Consider the following 20,726-nt stretch of genomic DNA (forward strand, 5'->3'; position numbering starts at 1 on the left):
AAAATCTATGAAGCGATAAAAACAAAGTAGTCTCAAGGAAATAATGGTTGCATAGTCAAGCTTAGAGTCTATTGTCTAATCAAAGTTGATAATTTGTTCTAAGAAATCTGATTTAGAGGAAAGAGTGATTATATGTAGCTTATTTCAAAAGGTTATTATCACATGGTGAAAAGGAGTCAAAGTGTATAGCTTGAGGGCATCCCTCATTCTTCTTTTCCAAAAGTGAAAATGATCTCAAAGTCAAGTTTCTTTCTTTTGCAGAAGAAATCTTTCTTCTCATATTGAATTTGCTTTAGATAAAGATGGTTTCATGGAATGGAAAAAGATTGGTGAAGAAAATTCAATATAGTATTGTGTTCGTGTTTATGCACATGAGCAACCAAATATTTTTCAAACATCTTCTTTATAAGACAGAAAAAAGAAGAAAAGGAAATGCTATTTTTTCAAAACTTCCTCTTCTATCTCCTATCTAACGGCTCATTTAAGTTTAGTATTGCATTTTTCTTTTCATTTCTTCATTTTCCATTTATCGGTTCTTTTTATAATAAAAAGAAACATCGTGCTTGTTTTTATTTAAAAACAAATACTATTGACTTATATCAAATTTAATATATGATAATTTACTTGAACATAACAAAGCCAATAACAAAACCAAAAAATATTTTCAAACTGTACAACAAAAAATAAAAAACCATCAAACTTCTATTGTATTTTCATAAATGTTATATTTGTCTTTGAATTGATCACAATTTGTCACTTTTTTTTCCTCTTCTGTGTGATTTCTTCTATCTCCTACTTTTGAATGATTTATTTTTCTGTTTAAATATTTCCATTTTCAGCCAGATTTTTTAAAATTATTTCACGATTGTTTTAATATTATTCTTCATCTTAAAAAAATATCAAGAACTATTATAGAATATCAAGATCATTTAAATTTGAAACATTTTTTCTATTGTTTAAAAAGAACTATACAATATCATGATCTAGACAATCATTTACCATAATCAACACATCGTTTAAATTTGAAACATTTTCTCATCTTCAGCGTTTAGAAAGAACTATACAATTGTGTATCATGATTTAAATGATCGTAGCTAATCGTTTAGAAGAAGATTACTCATGCACACATTTGACTTACTAACCGCATATTGACTATAATGTTTTTTTGTATTTGTCATTATGGGTAGGTGAGCTTTTTCCGTTTTCAATACTTTTCTATACCAAATATTTTATTGATTTGTCATATTTTTTTAAAGAACCCTTTTAATCTATCTAAATATCAAATTTATCAAGTTGTATCAATTTTAAGTATTAATCGATATAATTATGGGTACACTTCAAATTTACAACCTGCCAATAAAAATAAAATTTTCTTTTTTCTAAAAAAAAAAAGCAAAACAATTAGTTGAAAAAGAGAAGATTGAAAAAAAAAGGTCAAATATCCAAATGATATTTCATGTGACCCAAAAAAGAGGTCATAAGAAATACACAATCATTTCACTAAAATTTGAAGATTGGCTCTCATGGATAAAGATTCTATCCATGTGCCAAAAAGTTTCATTCTTTTCATTTATTTATTTCACATTTCTTCTTCTTTTGTATTTATACATTAAACACACTAACACTTTTCTTTCCTATTTTAATTCATTTTAAACTATATGTTTTCATATAACTATAAATCATATCTTTATAAAAATCCTCAAAAGATTTGGTGTTTGTATGATAGGTGTTTGAATTATAGTTCCATTTTCACATAATTCCTCTTTTTGAATACATTTGCTTCACTAAACAGGTGGACAATGATTCAATTCTAGTGGCAGTATTAAAAGAAAAACACTTCATAAGGGACCTTTTGCTACTTGTTTTAGAGGGTTCTTAATTTATTATTTAGATTGTAATTAAAGATATAATTATTAGAAACACATTTGAAACAGTTGTGTTTTTTTTTTAATTAAATAAACTCTCACCATAGTTTTGATTCGTTGATTTATATATGTTGTTAATAAGATGTCGAAAGAAGTTGTTGTGCTGTAAGTTTGTTGTCCCTCAAAGCAATTTCGGCACAACTGTGATGCCAATTGAGATATTGGTTCTTTCCAAGATTAATAGAACTTTTCCTTATTCCGTTGTGTATTCGTTAGAATAAGGAATAGAATCAAGATTAAGAACAGAGCAAGTAGATCGCTTTCGAATATCCATATCTGGATTAACAAGATGATGGATAAAGATGAAAAGAAAGCGGTCAGCAAGTGTTTTCCAATGGTAGAAAATGAGAAAAATATTAGTAAAGAAAACGTTAATTGCCAAATTCGAATTACAAGAAAATTAAACTTATTTGTTTTTTTTCACAAGTACAATTACCCAACCAGACCACTGTTCGTGTGGTGATAGGGTTACGTTATCACCACCAATACGTATTAGTTTCACACCTAACATACATTGATATTATATCCTCTTGGCATATCAAAATTCTCAACAAAAACAATGTACTTTGCTTATGAGTCTAAGCACAAACCATTTCATACGCTATAAAAAGAACAACAAACAACAAATAATAATTCTATAGATCACAAATATAATAAAGTTTCAAGTTCAAAATAAAATCAAAATCATCTTTTAGCCGTGAAGAAATGACTTTAACATATTTTTGAATTACAGTAAAGAAATCTTTTTTAAATATTTACCCAACTTTTTGAAATTAAGTAACGCAAATCTATAGTATATATGTATTTGTATAATATGCAATGCAAATACTACAGTATAAGATATTATAACTATGTATTAATCAATTTAATAACATTACTATATCTTTGTCCACACATTGATTAACCAATTACTCAAATACATTTTCAGAAAAAAAGAGTTATAACCAATATATCTATATTCATTAATGTCTCACTTGACCAACTAAAATGTATACTAGAAAAAGATTAAAACATATATATTTTTTTAATTAAAAAAATCAAAATTTAAAATTTTACTTCCATAAGTATATATCAGAAATTTGTATATATATATATATATATATATATATATATATATATATATATATCAACTATAATTATTGGCATAACTAACATGTTGATTAACTTTAATAAATGATACACCAACCAATGGATTAACAACAATCATTGATGAACTTTGATTAGCTGCTATTATTCATTTACCTTTAATAGATATAATTACATTGTGTGGTCTTAACTTTGGTTATATTTAGGTTATGAATTTAAATCAAAATTTAACTTTTTAAATAATATTTCATGTAAATTATACCATACTTTTCAATAGAAAATTTGTCAGAACATCTTACAAAATATATTTATTTTATAGAAAAATCAAACATAATAAATTTTGTTTTTTTTTTTCTTTCTATAAAACGTTAATAGTTTGTGAAAATTTTATATTTTTGATCAATTTTATTATTTAAAATAACTTGGATATAATTTTTTGGTTCGATTAAAAAAGAAAAAAGAAAAAGGAAAAAGGAAAATAATGGGAGTAAAGAAGCAAAAGGGAAGGCCCAATTCTTGGGCCCGGTGGTTCAATTTTCGAAGGGGGGTCGGGTCAGGTGTTTGAATTTTTCCCCCAAACGGAGGCAGAGAAAACGCCATGTTCTTCGTTTTTCAATCTCAACAAATTCAATATTCATTAATTCATTCTTAAATTCCACACTCAAATTTTCTCTCTACTTGGGTTCCTTTCATTTGCTTTGCTTAGCATTTGGATAATCATATAATCTATTCAACAACAAGAAAGGGACTCCATTTCCATTTCCACATCTCTGCTCTGCAAGTTACTTTGTCTCTTTCTCTCATCTACTCATCACTATGTGCCTCCCAATCCCACGCTTTCCCCTTTTTCTTACTTTCCCAATTCTTCTTATTCTTTCCCTTTAATCTTACATTGATCTCAAATCTTCCTATAATGGACTCCTCCTAGATCTGGGTTGTTTCAATCTTCCCCCCCTTTTCTCATTTTTCATGGACTAACAATCGGTCTTCCTTCCGAAGGATGGGATCCAGTGGAAGTAAATCGTCGAGTAGTTCGCTGCCGGCGCCGGAGACTCTCTCCTGTTCTGGGAGAATCCGGCGGGGGAGATCCAAAGGCCGGAGAGTTTTTCAGTCTGCTTGCCTTGGTACCTCCTCTGGATCGCACCATAGCGACAATGACGATAATGTACGTGATTTCCCTCTTTTTCTTTGAGATAGGTAGCTGTTTTTTTTTTTTTTTTTTTTTTTTTTGATTTCATGGGGCTGGGTAATGATTTTTGAGGTTTGAATTACAGCATCTTTGTGGGTTTTTGTTTTTGTTTTAGCTGTTGGTTTATTTGACTAGTGGCTTGCATGAGATTTTGTGATCATGAGTGCTGAATCATAAAGAGACAGAACTTTGCTTCATTGTACTTCGTATTAGTGAAGCATCTTCATAAGCTTTCTGAATTAGTTTGAAGTATTTTTCAATGAAGAAGTCAACAGCTTCATTTTTACTGTTTGTGATTCTAAGGTACTGAAAGGGGACTTCCTATTTGCAGAAAGATTTGAAATTTCTCTTATATTGTCCAGATTATAAATTTACATTCGAGTTTGAGTTTGAGTCCGTGGTATTTCAACTTTGCATTGTATGTTGTGTTTTGATTCATGTTAATTTTATTGTTTATATATCGAAAGAAATAATGTTTTACCATTTAAATTATCGATTACTGAGGACTAAAAAGTGTTCGTCCGTATTTTGCTTTTTTATTTTCTGATGTGCAGTCTTCATCTGTACGACCAACATTGTGGGCTGATACACTATGTAATTCAGTTTTCCTTGTTTTTGGGTTATTCTGCAGGATTCTGAAAGTGAGAACAAAAAGAATGCTCATGATTATTCATCTACAAATCAGACTGCTCAAGCATTAGATCAGATGAAAGTTGAGGGCTACAGAAGGGTAAAAGCTGAGGAATCTGTTGAAATGCCTTGCATATCATCGAATGCTACACTTAATGGATGGGATCAAGCAGGTGTTGCTGTTACAGCCCCCAGAGCTGGAAGCACCTCTGCTCGTGTATCTTCCCTGCAATCGTTGAACACTTCGAGTAACTTCCTTTCTCGCTTTAGTTTCATTCCTGGTAATGTAAGCTTTAGACTTAGTAGAGCAAGCAGCTTAGGATCATCTAGATCTTATCCTGTGTCTTCAACAAATCTCTCGATGTTGAATGATGAAAACGAGCCTCCTCTATCAGACAGACCTGCTAGAGGCTTGAATGGTCAAGATGAAACTCAACAAGGTAGGGACTTGCTTCCTGCATCAGTAGCTAGTGAAACTCATACTCAATGTTATGGAGACAGTCCTGCTAGTTTTAGGTTAAATACACAACCTTCTGGTCTTTCTGATAACTTACAAGAGAATCAGTCAGTTTCTTCTACCCATGACATGGCTGGTGCTTGTGATAATTTTGGAGTAGGGTCAGGAAGCCTTTCCCATCCTCGAACTCTACCTGAAAACGAAAGCAGTGAGATTAGACAATCTGACAGGCGGACTGGATCTAGAGAACCGGTTGAGCGGAATTTTCGTTTTAGTCGGACACTTAGTGTTGGAAGACTCCGTGATAGAGTTCTTCGGAGATCATCATTATCTGACTTCACATTTTGTCCTCCTCAACAAGAGGGAGATGAGAGAGATGCAAGTCATAGTGGCGATGACCAACATGTATGGACTGCTGAGACAAGGGGTTTGGCATCTGAAGATAATGTTATGAGCTCACCAACAACATCAGGTTTTCAAGCTTCTAGTCTATCCAGTTCCATTTTCAGCACCCAAGATTTTGAAGTGGATACTACCCGACCTAGAGAAGCTAGATATCATGATTTGCTGGAACACAGATCAAATTTCCTTGAACGAAGAAGAAGAATACGGTCCCAGGTTTGTAATTGTTCTTGGTGGAGTTCATTTTTATGTAATGAATCTCATGATAGGGGCAATAGTGTACAATTAATGTAATGTTGGTTATATTTCATAATAGGGGCGAGTACAAAATTATGCTGGGTATCTTACTTTTTCTCTCTTAAATTCACTCTCATGCAGGTTCGTGCCCTACAGCGGCTGGGAAGTCGCTTTGAGAACCTATCTGGGCATGAGAGATCATGTATATTATCCGGTCAGCATAGAACCGGTCATTGTACTTGTCGTATCAACAATCGTGACACAAATATAAATGATAACACCAGTGCTAGAGCCAGTATATCAAGAATTGTAATGTTAGCTGAAGCCTTATTTGAGGTAAATTAATATGTGATCGCCTTCTCTGCTTAGTTTCCTCAAATTTTATCTATACTAGTTGAATCTCTGTACTTATTTTAATTAGGTTCTGGATGAAATTCACCAGCAATCTGTAGTTTTATCCTCCCGCCCTGCATCTTCTATTGGCTCTCTACCTGCACCGAACGATGTTGTAGATTCTTTGCCTGTTAAATTTCATTCCAAGTTGCAAAAGCATCAAAGCGAGGAAGCTGCCCAGTAAGCATTTACTATTACTTCTATTTTCAACACAATAAATTCTTTCTTGTTTAGCACATTCTTACCACTTATATTCATTTAAGGCTCATCTTCAAACGAGAGTTTTAATATGAACCTTATTCCACCTCTTTTTTTTTTTCCTTTTTTCACAAAGTCCTTCATGTTTAGTCCTACGTTTGTCTGATGTGTTCTTTTGTAACTGTTTCGTGTAAATCTACAGATGCTACATATGCCTGGTCGAGTACGAGGAAGGAGATAGCATGAGAGTCTTGCCTTGCCATCATGAGTTTCACACCACATGTGTCGACAAATGGCTGAAGGAGATTCACAGGTATTATTGGGTCCATGTACCCTTTTCTGCTTCTCGAATTGTTAACAAATTAGCATACATAAGAGGAATGTTCCCATTTTCTGGTATTTTTAGAACATGTCTAGTACACATCATACAGTCTTTCAAAGATATCATATCATTGGGTGGGGGGCCTGACTTCACATTTCTCAAGCATTAGATACATTGTGCCACGAGTGACACGCTGAATAAATGAATCTTACTGTTGACTCATCGATGTGTATGTTTTTAATGCTACTGAAGATCTCGATCGATCTCACTCGCTTATCTGCGTTATTATGCAGGGTATGTCCACTTTGTCGAGGAGACATATGCAGCAGATCTGATGCGTTGTCAGACGATGTCAAGTGAAAGCAATTCATTCCCCAAAGATGCTGTCTTCTGTATATCCTTAGAAATCTTGAGCGATGGTTGGTATGGTAGCTAGAAAAGTTTAAGGGGTAAGATGATGAGTTTGAAAAGGATGGTGAAATTCAGGTTTTTGTTCTATAGTTTGTGGTACCTTGTTATAAGAATCAACTTGCTAGAGTGTTTTAATGAGAACGGATTCAATCAGTTGAGAAAATTGTTTCCACAGAGAAATATATTTAGCTTTTCTCTTCCTCTCTTGTTCAAGAGTATGAATAAGGTAATGAAAATCCCTTTCCCCCCAAATTTTGTTTTCTTATTTCCAAGTGATCATTTATAAATGAAGTTAAGAAATGAACCCTAATTTCTCCACTAATATATGTATATATTGATACTTTAGGCTATTTGGTGAGAATGATAAATTAGGTGTTGTTCCGTAAGCAATTAATTTTAAAATAAAGATTCTATTAATTAAAAATAAAGTTATACAGGGCGATTTGAAAATTTAAAATGCTTAAAATGATAACTATTATATTCTCTTGAGAAAAAAATATAAACTATTATTAATGAATTTACAAAAATAACTGAGGATAATTTTTTTTTTGTAAAATTGTTATTTTATTCATATAATTTATTATAACACATACTTTATTTTGATTTAATAAAAATGAATTGACATTGTAATATGATATACTATATGCATTAATTTTAAAAGGGAAGGAATAAAAATATTAATTAATATTGGATCACCAACACAATGTTTTGAGTTCATTTGTAAAAGTTACTTACAAAATATTTGATTTGATATTAACAACTCAACCTATCTCGTTTTTTTTCTAAGTTACAATAATTACAAAGACCATTTTAATATCAAATATGGGTAGAGGTGCGAATTTGTTTTTTTGGATTACTTATGCAAAACGATATTAAATAATTAACATTGTGTTTAAAAATAAAAAAAAAAAGGTGTTTATTTAGACATTTCCGTCATATTTTTAACCCTTCCAAGGCTTGTATATTTAATATAGTTTTCTTTTTATTCTTTTATTATTTTATTATCAGTATCGGAAAGGGAGAGATTTGTTTGTTTGGTAGCATCAGCTATGAGTACGATGGGATGGCCCCTCGTCTTGCCGGAACAAATACACAGGACTGCGCCAATCCGAATTCTTGAGGGCTACTGATTCAAACGAATCAATGTAATTCCCAATTCTTTGTTTCCTCCAATTATTCGACGAAGATGAGCGGCAGCTTAAACGACGATACTTTCCATCAGGATCTTCAATCCCAAGCTAATCATGCCTCCGACTACTTATCGCATCAGCTTCAACCTCCCCCGCCGCCTCGTCGTCCTCGTGGTTTTGCCGCCACCGCTGCTGCTGCTATGGGACCGACAACTACCACAGCTGCTACTACCGGCGGTAAGGCAAAGAGAGAGAGAGAGAAAGAAAAAGAGCGGACCAAGCTTCGCGAGCGCCATCGCCGAGCCATTACTAGTCGGATACTCGCGGGACTTCGCCAGTACGGTAACTTCCCACTCCCTGCTCGCGCGGATATGAACGATGTGCTGGCTGCACTTGCTAGGGAAGCTGGCTGGGTTGTCGAGGCTGATGGCACCACCTACAGGCAGTCCACTCCGCCTTCTCAGTCCCAAGGGGTTGGCATTTTTATTCAACCCTTTGTGCATTTTAAACGTTCAATTCAACAGTCAATGTGACGCTAATCTTTTCGTACTTTGGTAGCTTTATGGATTTTTTCAAAATGACGATTGATTGATTTCTGATGCCTCTAAAAGAATCGAAAATCAACGAATGATGGAACACGAAAAGATCGTTACTCTGTAATGACTAATAGTGAATGCTGCAAAAGGAAATAGGGAAGATAAATGTGTAGTTCAAGACTTATGGTGTATTTTAGTTCTGGATATCTGGCAATGTTTCACAGCTTTCCACTGTCCTTGAAAAACCTTCGTGTACGGACGTGTAGATGATGCTAGAGTCTTAACTTGGGGAGGATGCTATAGGCAGAACATTTAGCCCTCTATTTCTCTTGCAATGAGGATTGTAGAGTATAAAATATGTCATCATTTGATAAATATGATTAAATTTGGTCGGGCCAGTTTCTTTGATACTTATATCCTTTGTACTATCCATTCTTTCTAATGCCTTGGTCACTGTTGGTTGAAAATACTTCACAGGCAGCATTTCCTGTAAGGTCAGGTGAAAGCCCTATCTCATCCGGTTCTTTTAAGGGTTGCTCTATTAAAGCAGCATTAGATTGTCAGCCATCTGTTCTCCGAATTGATGAGAGTTTGTCTCCAGCATCTTTAGATTCAGTTGTGATCACGGAGAGAGATGCAAAGAATGAGAAGTATACAGCTTTGAGCCCTCTTAACTCTGCTCACTGCCTGGAAGATCAGGTGAAGTTTTCCACTAGTTAGTTTTTCTCCGTCCAACTTTATTGTCCCGAGTTTAATTTCTTAGGAAAGCAATGCATTATGACTTTATTGTCCCGAGTTTAATTCCCTTTCTCATCGATAAGTGATGTCGAAGTCTAATATACATCTTGTAGTTCTATACTATAATTAATGGAATAAAATGAGCTAATTATTATAGGGAGTATTACGAAGTTTTCTGATTAGTATCAACATTTTGTGATGTATTAAGCATATTCCATCCTATTTGTCTGGTTACCCGGTTTCTTTGAAGTTTTCACATCTGAGAAAGTAATTTTTTGGTTACTTTGTTCAGCTTATACAAGATATTCGCTGTAGAGAGAATGAGAGTCAGTTCAGAGGCACTCCTTATGTTCCTGTTTATGTAATGCTTGCCGTAAGTGTGTTAATGATTTCTTCATTTATTTTTCCAGATTTACCTTCTGTCTGTTTACTTCGTCAAACTTTTGGTTGTTAATTTTTTCTAACTACTGTGCCAGACTGGTTTCATAAGCAACTTCTGTCAATTGATTGATCCCGATGGCGTCAGACAGGAGTTAAGTCATTTGCAATCACTAAATGTCGATGGTGTTATTGTGGATTGTTGGTGGGGTATCGTTGAAGCTTGGAACCCACAAAAGTATGTGTGGTCTGGTTACAGAGACCTTTTTAACATCATACGTGAATTCAAGCTGAAAGTGCAGGTAGTTTCCCACATAATGCGTCAAATACACGACTCTTTGTACTTTCATCAGATCATATGAAATCTATTCAAAGTAGAAAGTAGAAACCCCATCAGTAACTATGCTATTGATAAATGCAGGTAGTTTCCTTTAATTTTATTACCAACACAAAAATATTTTCATAACTTATGCTGCCAGAGGCCCTGATCTATTGATCTTTATGAGATTGAATGAATTTTCTAATTCTATTAATAATTAAATGATCAAAATCTTGTCCTATTTAGGGACCGTTTGTGTATTCTAATATCTCAGGCACCCATTTCCACTCTTGTCACCTTTAGATCTTTGCTGCTCCTCAAACTTCGGTTTTTGTATTTTTTTGGATTTAAAATAAGAATCATTAACTTCAGTTTTAGATGTCTTAGACATGATCTTGCTTATTAGAATGGATAGCTTGATCTAGGGAGCAATTGTGAATAATGATTATTGTCTGAACCACACAAGTCTACCATGGTTAATAGTCATAAAAATTTTAATTTCTAACCATTCTCAAGTTATGTCTGGATTCAATAGGTCGTGATGGCATTCCATGCATCTGGAGGAACTGAATCAGGGGATGCATTTATCAAGCTCCCACAATGGGTGCTCGAGATAGGGAAGGAGAACCCAGATATATTCTTTACAGATCGTGAAGGAAGGAGGAATAAAGATTGTCTATCTTGGGGAATTGACAAAGAGCGAGTTTTAAGAGGAAGAACCGGGATTGAGGTAATGAAGTATTTTGTGTTCTTTATAGTTCCAGTGTATAGGATGTCAAACTGTGATAACTTTCTAAACTTTTGTTTGATTTTGTGTGCTTATAGTTCCAGTGAATAAAGATTGTCTATGATGCATTTTTCTTTCCACTTTTTGGTTTTCAACTTTTCACCTTGAGCTTCTTTTCCATTTTTACCCAATTAAAACCTGGCTTTATGTGCCTGATTTAATCTCAATTACTTGCAGGTCTACTTTGACTTTATGAGAAGCTTTCATACGGAGTTCAATGATTTATTTGCTGAGGGTCTTGTCTCTGCAATTGAAGTAGGACTGGGAGCTTCTGGAGAGCTAAAATATCCTTCTTTCTCAGAAAGAATGGGATGGAGGTATCCTGGCATCGGTGAGTTTCAGGTATTTATTAAAGATTATCCCTTCATCATATCGTTAATTCCCTGTTCTTCAGATTTATTGGCAGTCCAAGTATTTTTTCATATCTCATGAAAATCCTATCAGGTTGGACAACAAATATTGTGCTTTATATTGATTTGAAAGTTTTAGGCTACATTTCAAAGTCTCAGTGGGAAGTAATGAGCCTACTCATGAAAATGTACCTCAAAACCCAATCACCGTTAACATCAAGCAGACTAATTTGTAATCATTGGATGTGATGGTTTGGGACCTAAATATCTGATTGACTTTCTTATTTCATGTAAATTATGTGCAGTGCTATGATAAGTATCTACAACAGAGTCTACGCAAGGCTGCTGGCATGCGCGGTCACTCATTCTGGGCTAGGGGACCTGATAATGCCGGCCAATACAATTCTAGGCCACACGAATCAGGGTTCTTTTGTGAACGAGGTGACTATGATAGCTACTACGGCCGCTTTTTTCTCCAGTGGTATGCCCAGACGCTGATATATCATGTAGATAATGTATTATCTCTTGCAAGCCTTGTCTTTGAGGAGACAAAATTTATTGTTAAGGTATGAGTCATCTCACTGATCAATCTTTATATTTATGCTATAGTTTTTTCCACTGCTAACGACTTGTCATAGATATACTGATTGGTTTTTCATAAAATTGTTCTTTTGGTCTTCGGGTGATTAATTCTTCATGAAATTAGTTTTAGTATCACTAGGCCACGAGTTCTGGACAAGTCACATTCCCATTCTGAAATTATTTTTCAACAATATTGTTATCAGATGTGGCTCTGTTAATTGGGCATGTGTTTGAATTGTCTTCTCTCTCGTAGCTATACAACACTGGTTGTAAGATGTATATAATATATATATATGATATATGGATTTCCTACTTGCTTAGTTAATCTTCAATCTTAGATACAACTTCTCTAAGACAATCCGGATGCCATATTACTTATTTGCCAACTTTGGGTTGAATCTTCTGAGTTCAATTCCTTAAATATTTGGTGTTCATCGATCAGTCCTCCTATTGCATCTGGTCATGAACTTCTTGCGTAATCAGTTCTTAAATGTATGTTTTTGATAACACAGATTCCTGCAGTTTATTGGTGGTACAAGACATCTAGTCATGCAGCAGAGCTCACCTCTGGGTTTTATAACCCCTCTAATCAAGATGGTTATTCCCCTGTTTTTGATGTTTTGAAGAAACACTCTGTAATAGTAAAACTCGTCTGCTGCGGCATGCCAGTTGCTGGTCAGGAAGTAGATGATGCGCTGGCTGATCCAGAAAGTTTGAGTTGGCAGGTGGAGGATTTTTAAGTATCTTTTTCTTTTTCTTTACACCATTGAGCTTCTATGGGTGGTGGCTATGATATTTTTTTATTAATGCCTTAATGTGGGCGGTTTTCCAATGTTTTCTAAACAAAATTTTGTTCAATTATTTTATAATTTTTACAACAAAAGGGGTGGGGTGATTTGAATCTCCAACCTAGGGACTAGGGAGGGAGTATATGCTAAGTATTGCTGGGCTTATCACTTTGACAAAGGTGTTTAAGTTGTTTCTTCTCTTCTTTTTTAGTTTTCTTTACTATTTCTTCTTTCTTTCTTTCCTTTTAGAATTGTAAATAAATTTGTCAATTTACATATGTGCAACAACATATGTTTTTACACATTCTTTTACCACAGTTCTCAAATAAAATTTATTTGTTTATTTATAGAGAAACAAATTTGATCTATTTCAAAATAGGTTTCGGACAGCTTATCTGGGAAATTGTTTGGAAGGAGAATTTCCACTGAATGGTTATTGGGAAACGTACCACATTGTGGTGACCTCATGGAATACTTTTGTGTTTGAATGAGTTCTAGAAAAATACAGTTTTTGATTTTTTTTAATATAAATCCTACAAAAACGTATTTAAATATTTTTCAACATCTCAAATTTGTTAAATGTGATAGATTTCAATATAATAAATTGACAGAACAGTTCTCATAACAAATTTCCTTTTTTCTCGATATCTGGTATGTTCAATGTCCTTGTCCTTTAACAGCAGGTTGTAATTTAACTGTTTAAATTCTCTATAATGTTTTCCTTCTGTCTTTATCAATGGCTTTAAAGGGAAATCTCCATGCCTCATCTACAGATATTAAATTCAGCCTGGGATCGAGGCTTGACTGTAGCTGGTGAAAATTCTCTTTCGTGCTATGATAGGGATGGATACATGAGAATCATCGATATGGCAAAACCAAGGAGTGACCCTGATCGCCATCGTTTCTCTTTCTTTGCATATCGTCAGCCTTCTGCTTTGATTCAAGGAGCGGTTTGCTTTCCAGAGTTGGACTACTTCATTAAGTGCATGCATGGTAAGTATCTAATTTGCTCATCTTTTACGGTAATGGATTATTGCATCTAGAAACTATTAATGGATATGTCAATACATGCATACATTTACGTTATAATACACACATATAGACAGCCCTTAATGGATAGTTCTTTCTAGTACTACCCAAACAGCCCCTTGTCCTGTTTTTCAAATCACGAAATCTTTGGTGTATAGGTTTGTCTTTTACAGTAACGGTTGAAGATTAGTAGCAACTATAATATTTTCAAACATACATTAATAACCGATAGTAGTAATTTGCTTGTTACCTTACCTATTTTTTCAGTATTAGTTAATTGATTTATCTTACTCTCATATGATAAAGGCCATTACCGTAACTAGTATTTCACGTATTATAATTGTTTTTGGATATGTTATTCTACAATAATAGCTCTTCCCTGTGTAATAGTGACAGTTCCTTTACCCACCTATGCGACTTGTTTCAAGTCCAAATTTGATCCCGAGTGATGGGATTTCCGCACTGTTGTGCTCTTATGTATTCTTTTCAGTTGTGTTTTAGAGGGAAAGAAAGATTTTCGTATTAAGTGCAAGGATGCCTATTTAACCATTGAATCGACTGATAGTGTACTTCATTCATATTCAAATAAGCAAAACAGAAGCGATATGTTTTGAAGAAACTTAGAATTCATAATATTTGTTTCTCTGGTGCCATCTTAACAATCTTTTGCAGGGGAGATAGAAGGCGATATGGTACCCAGTTGAAGTGGAAAATTCTCACCCTACATTGATTTCAAATCGGCCATCGTTCTAGGCACGATCAGGTAAATTGTTGTCGTCTCTTGTAGAAGAGCATAGTGATTGTAAATTGTACTTCTATGCGTTTCGAATTGCTAGCTTTGAATTTACCTGTTAGAGTTTGTTAGTGACTGTTCAACTGGGAAAATTCAGTTGGTTTAAAATATGTATCATGGTTTCAAATCTTCTACCCATCTATGTCTTTGTCCAACAAAAGAAAGAAAATAACCCCTCAGCTTTTTCTTTTTGATGCCCCTCACTCTTATGGAAGTTATTGTGGACCTAAATCTTCCTTTCCTCCGTGACTTTATCCTTAAAAAAAAAGCTAGTTTATAGATGTGTTTGAAATACATCCTTTTTAAGTGCTTAATTTAAAAAATCTCATTTTGGAAAAAAATAGATTGTTTGACAACCATTTAAAATAGTTTTTGAAGTATTTTAAACCATTTTTATTAAAAGAGTTCAAATAAAAATGAGTTTTTTGAAAAACACTTTCAATCCAAACCCTAAATTATCGAAAGTACCCTTTCCATTACATTTTGTTGAAAAGTAACTTCAAACGATGTAGTAGGGGCGTATATATTTCATTTAGACCCGTATTTTTCAAACCCTAAATGAAAAAAGAAAAAGAACATTGCTTCTGAGGTTGATGCATTCATCTTCCATGTCTAGAATTTTTTGGGCAGTCACTCAAAAGGAGAGAATTTAACCACAAATATGGGCACGGCGACATGCCAATGTAGTTAGGGCGTATATATTTCATTTAGACCCATGTCAAGATGTATCCATGGCTGTGCTTTATATGGGAGATTCTAGAGAATCAGATTTGTACAAAGAAATTTGCCAATGGTATTTGGTGATCAGTTTAGATAGGATTAATATTTTGTAGGCTAAAATTGTGGGAAGGAATACCTTTGTTTCTATACTTTGGAAAAAGGTTCTATACAGTCTTCATATTGGACCCATTTGGTTATTATGATATAACAGATTGATGAACAAATTGTTAAAGAATGATGTAGACTTCCTTACTTATCATTTTCTTTAAATTGTGGGAAGGAGTTAGATAATTGACATAGTTTATGGTAGTAAGAGTTTGAAAAGAAAACAAAGACATAAGCTATAGCTATCTCTTCTTTCTCCTTGCCTTGTGTTGGAATGAATCTTCCCTAAAGAACGTCCAAAATGCTTTGTAAGATGAAGAATTTAGGGAATAAAGCCTTCTAAGATGGACCTATATGGCTTTACCCAGATGAAGCTGGGTGGACGGTTCAGTGGTTGGTTGCAAGTCTCAGTTATTGGAAGTCTAAGATGTGGTAGAAAGGTCCAGGCTAATGCTTGGGCGTGCTATTGCTTTAAGTCTAATGGTTCGCTCTCATGATTTGGGAAAGCTTCATCCCAATCAATGGCAAAAAGGTAGTAGAGAAATAGCATGGTTTTTGTTTTAGAAGTTCTACCATTTTTCACTTAACATCCCCAATTCCCAAACTCATTGTCGTGATATGCCACGTCAGCATTTAACAGCCTACCCATCAATCTCTCAGGTAACTTTCATTTCTTAATACTCTAATGGTGTGCTCTGCCCTAATTAATATCATTCATTAGTCCTAGGGAGAATTTTATTGAGTGGACAAAGGCTTGCTCTTATATATATATATATATATATATATATATATATATTTAAAAAAACAGTTGAAACAATGTTTTTCAATGGGTACTTAGATTTTGTTGTTGGAACTCCCAAATGCATTTCAATTTGTTTACATGATTATTGAAAAATTGACAAATAAGACAAGTATAACTTCTTGGGATTGATGTTTTCTTGTTTAATACTGAACTAAAAAAAGTATATAATGTTTACATTTTTTTTTTATAAATAAGGTTATTTAGAATCTATATTCAAGTTTTTACTTTCTAAAAATATAGAAGGTATTAGATTAAATTGCAAGTTTTGCTTGCAGAGCTTTTATTTGTCCACTAGATTATGGACAATTGAAAATGTACGAATTTATTCAATTCGATTGGAACTATGGGTAAGTTTTATTGAAAACTCAGAAACCTGTTGAACCTTTTACCCCTGTATGGTTTCCATGATTTGGAAGGATGATTTGAAATCCAACGCAAAAAAAAAAAAAAAAATGTGGTGAATTTAAAATATTTCTATTATTCCCCATCGATTTAAAAAATAAAAAAGAAAATCAAATTTCTCTTATTTTCTTTTAATAGGACAACAATAACATCAAAATATTTCTATAGCTAGGAACTTCCATTTGCTTTATAAATTATTGAAAATGGTAAAATTAATGAAATAAATTTCTAAATTTATTTGTTATATTTGAAAATGCTTATTTTGTTTATTAGTGCAGACAAGAATATCATGCTTTTTCTTCTCGTCCTTTCTTATTTATTGCATCAATCTCTATTATTACCTAATCTATCACGAAAACATTTAGTTTCATAATGGACGTTCCTAAATGTGTAAATTATTGTTGTTCTGAAAAGTAGCAAACAAATAATTTTTATGTCAAATCAGGATGACCTTGCATAGCCTTGGCTTTAGAGAGAGAAAAAAAAAAAGGTTTTAAAAAAATGAATGAACCCCCTAATTGCATAAAAACCTAGAGCCTTAAAGGTTATCACTAAAGTTATCAATAAACCAAAAGTCCAAAATCCGTTCCTTTAAGCAAAGTGGTAGCTATGTGTAAAGCTGAGGGATAAGAAAATCAAAAATAAAAAAGCAACATTTGACAATTAGGCAAATATGCTTGGAAAAGTTAAAACAACTCCAACTCACAATATTTTACTACTTTACATGACAAGACATAAGTTAGTAAGAATCAGTGATTCAAATTTTCTTTTCACAAGATAAGCTTTTATACTACTCACTGTGCTTTCCTTTTCATTTTAATGACTATAGGGCAGCAACATCTGTAATATGCATATCATTGTGAATTAAAAATATTAAAGCTATGTTATTCAGAGATATCAAACTATCAACTAAATGATAGTTTATTGTTTTGGTATACTCAAAATGGAAAATCGAACCAAATCAAGTCAGTTGCTTCTGATATCACAAAACGATTTTTAAAAATTTTCTATCATTATTTTTTTAATTCTTCAAAGAAAGGAAATATGCTATGTGCTATATATATATATATATATTTTTCTAACTTTTCTTTCATTGATGAGTGCTATCCAATTGTACCTTCAAGTATTATGTCATCCGTTCTTCCTTTCATTTTTAGTCATTTCTTCCTTAACCTACTCAAGCTTTCCTCCTATTTTCCATCTTAATTATGTATAATTTTTTCTTTCAATCCCTCCCTTGACATAGGGCAAGAATATGTTTAGTATTAAGGTTAGTAGCTTCCGTAAGACGAAATATAGAACATCAAAAAGCGACATGCCCTCAATACTAAATCCTTGTGAACCATATGCTCTCCAAGATTATCACAAACATCTTATCTTGAATGTACACTCATCGAAGAAGGGATGAAATCAGAAGAAAAAATCATCAATACATGACATAGAACAAAGAAGCTATTTTATATTCTGTAATTTTCAAAATTATATGACAAAATATAGATTGAAGAAAGAAGGAGCGATTTTAGATCTGAGATCAATTTCAATGATCACTTGATAAAAATTTAAAAAGGTAAAGTTGCAATGAAGATATTTCTCTATATGCAAGCGAAGTTACTCGAACAATCTAAGCAGGTAACAACCCACATGAGAAAATTTTCTACTTCCACCACAACCTCAATTTGAAAACTCCAATCCAAGCCACAAATGCTTTTTTTGGCAAATTAATTTTTTTCAGCTACTTGTAGAAAATCAAAATCTTTCATTCTTTCAATGCGAGACTCCACAACATACTGTGTCTCCATTCATCGTACACGATCGGCATTAAGAAAGATGAAGAATCCATAAAATATATTATCTAATAACATTGTGGCACATAGACTCTTCTATTTTTCTCTCTTTCACTTTATTGGCTAAAAAAGATTCGAAACTGAAAGAAGGGAAAACAGAAAATCCATCCACCAAGTTTTTCGGTTTACTTTAACAAGACATCTGTATGGTTTTTAATGTGTTTCTCCAAACATAGTCTATTGCACCTTCGATGTATAAGCGTCAAAGTTTAATTTTTAAAGAATAAGAATAAACTCACAAGAGAACCACAAAAACACATACATCTTTTAAACCGTTTAAGTTGTGGTCAATTGGAATACTTTAAGAGGACTTCCTCTATACAATGAGGTTAAGATTCTTGAAGAGATAACAACCAAGGGTGATATTAACTCTCTTGTCCATTAACGTCCATAGCATCTTGGTTGAATCTTTTTTCTCCTTAACTTTCGTGGTTTATTATGTTTTGTAGTTTTGTATGTATTTGTTGCTTGTTTATTCTTTCAAAAGAGAAAATCAAGGCATTGAACAATACTTCAAAGATTTGTAATTTAAGTAATTTTTTGGTTAGTTAAATTATAATCTCAGTCCTAGAGTTTATCGACAGTTTCGACTTAGTTAAACTTTCAAGAGTGAAGACCTTGACATATTTAGAACTTTTTAAAAAATTATTTGAGAATTGATCTATTGAGATTTTTTCTTCTTAAAGAAAAAATAATGATTCACCTTCACCACATGGTCTATCATACACAAAATCACTTGATTTATTATACGCTTTCAAAACTGGATTTCATTTTAAAGACACACCTAGTTGTTTAGGGTTTAATTTTTCTTTTTTTTAGGGGAAAAATCCCTAAAAATCAAAAGACTACCAAACTGAGGAAGAGAGAAAAAGACTATATGCTATTTTCTACTACGAATAGAAACAAAATCCTCACACTCATGTTTTCTTTTTCAGAACACAAAGAATCGGACTGTCTCTATTTCCATAGGATACTAGCGTGGAGTGATTCAACAAATGGAGACAAACTCCCCCCATTTTTAAGAAACAGCTTCCATTATTCTTAGTTATGCTGTTGAGACCATATAAAGAAATATGAGAATTAACAGAGGAATAAAACTAACAGCAGCTCCATACATTTTTCTCTATTTCATATGTAATGTTCTTATCACATTCCACAAAATTTTACCAGGAAATTATTCATCTCTCTTTTTTCCACTATGGTGTTTTAGCAGTAGCAGAGTATGAATTAGAAACAAATTCTATAGGTTCCAATTTTCTTACTGATAAAAGTTCTAGCAGTTCCGTTCCTATATGGATTGGAATCGGATTTTGACATAAAACTGGAGCTATAATCTTTCTACTGAACGAAGCAACCAAACGGAAACCAATTAACTTCAATGACTATCAATTGGCTTTATGAAACACAAAATCATTAAACTCAACTGAGAATCAAGCTTATGCTCCTTTGTCTTCGACAGAGGAGAACAAGAATCAAGATTCGGATACACAGAGGAGCAGATCGATTGAGCAGTTTTCAGATTGATTGATGTCGTACATGTAGATAAATCTAAACTAGCAAGGAAAATCTACAACAACGATCATAAAAAAACACAACAATTAGATTAACTAGCTCTTTCTCGAAAGTTAGAGCAACTCCGTACCTGAGATCTGGAGGAAGGCAAGAACCGAAGCAATCTTCACCACGGTTTCCGATTCAGTTGATGCAAGGCGGGATCCAATTCGCCCACACATTTTTCCAACAACATAACACCGCACAGCGGCAAAGAAATTAAGCAAAAAAACAAAAGCAGAGAAGAACAAGAAAGGAAGATGAAGAAGGACCGGCCAACGAGAAACGTAAACCGTAGGCTGAGCGAAGCGGTTCCCGACCTGCACCAAGCGAATTAGAGACCGCCGGTGTTATAACCGAAAAGAAACAAGCGGTGAAATTTTCAGTAAAGCTTCCCGCGGCGGCGGCAAGCTACGGTAAGCTGCGAGAAATGACGTAGATTAAACCCTATGAAGTGCAAGAAGAAAATAAGCCGGTTCAGGAGTATTTATAGCAACTAGAATGGAAGAAGATGAGAACACGTGGCATGGTGACCAAGATAGGCTCATCGATCCAACGGGTGTTATAGGATGAAAATTAGGGGTCCACAGGCACTCAATGATCGTCTCTACACTATATCATG

At 33.6% G+C, this 20,726-nt stretch overlaps 2 protein-coding genes and 1 long non-coding RNA gene across 4 annotated transcripts; 2 read left to right on the forward strand and 1 right to left on the reverse strand.

The window, feature by feature from the left end:
* Positions 1-3,577: 3,577 nt before the first annotated feature.
* LOC101213468 lies at positions 3,578-7,468 on the forward strand. 2 transcript variants are annotated; one of them, XM_011654938.2, is made up of 6 exons: positions 3,578-4,176; positions 4,832-5,905; positions 6,068-6,262; positions 6,369-6,499; positions 6,720-6,830; positions 7,133-7,468. In XM_011654938.2, exons 1-6 carry the CDS (start codon positions 4,012-4,014, stop codon positions 7,197-7,199), a joined length of 1,743 nt encoding a protein of 580 aa, XP_011653240.1. In that variant the 5' UTR covers positions 3,578-4,011; the 3' UTR covers positions 7,200-7,468. The 2 variants fall into 2 exon arrangements, with proteins under 2 accessions (XP_011653240.1, XP_004150547.1); XM_004150499.3 differs by having other exon boundaries at positions 3,584-4,176; positions 6,348-6,499.
* A 781-nt stretch (positions 7,469-8,249) lies between these two features.
* On the forward strand, positions 8,250-14,867 carry LOC101212987 (beta-amylase 8). Its single transcript, XM_011654939.2, has 10 exons — positions 8,250-8,853; positions 9,394-9,615; positions 9,947-10,027; positions 10,131-10,334; positions 10,887-11,081; positions 11,316-11,480; positions 11,794-12,054; positions 12,583-12,795; positions 13,632-13,851; positions 14,560-14,867. Exons 1-10 carry the CDS (start codon positions 8,437-8,439, stop codon positions 14,589-14,591), a joined length of 2,010 nt encoding a protein of 669 aa, XP_011653241.1. The 5' UTR covers positions 8,250-8,436; the 3' UTR covers positions 14,592-14,867.
* LOC105435191 lies at positions 14,429-20,624 on the reverse strand. The gene is made up of 2 exons (XR_004216028.1): positions 20,196-20,624; positions 14,429-19,603 (listed from the first exon to the last, which is right to left on the reverse strand). It is a non-coding gene; the product is annotated as an uncharacterized LOC105435191 (long non-coding RNA).
* Positions 20,625-20,726: the final 102 nt, after the last annotated feature.

This window comes from Cucumis sativus, chromosome 4 (assembly GCF_000004075.3).
Source record: "Cucumis sativus cultivar 9930 chromosome 4, Cucumber_9930_V3, whole genome shotgun sequence".
Classification (NCBI taxonomy): Eukaryota; Viridiplantae; Streptophyta; class Magnoliopsida; order Cucurbitales; family Cucurbitaceae; genus Cucumis; species Cucumis sativus.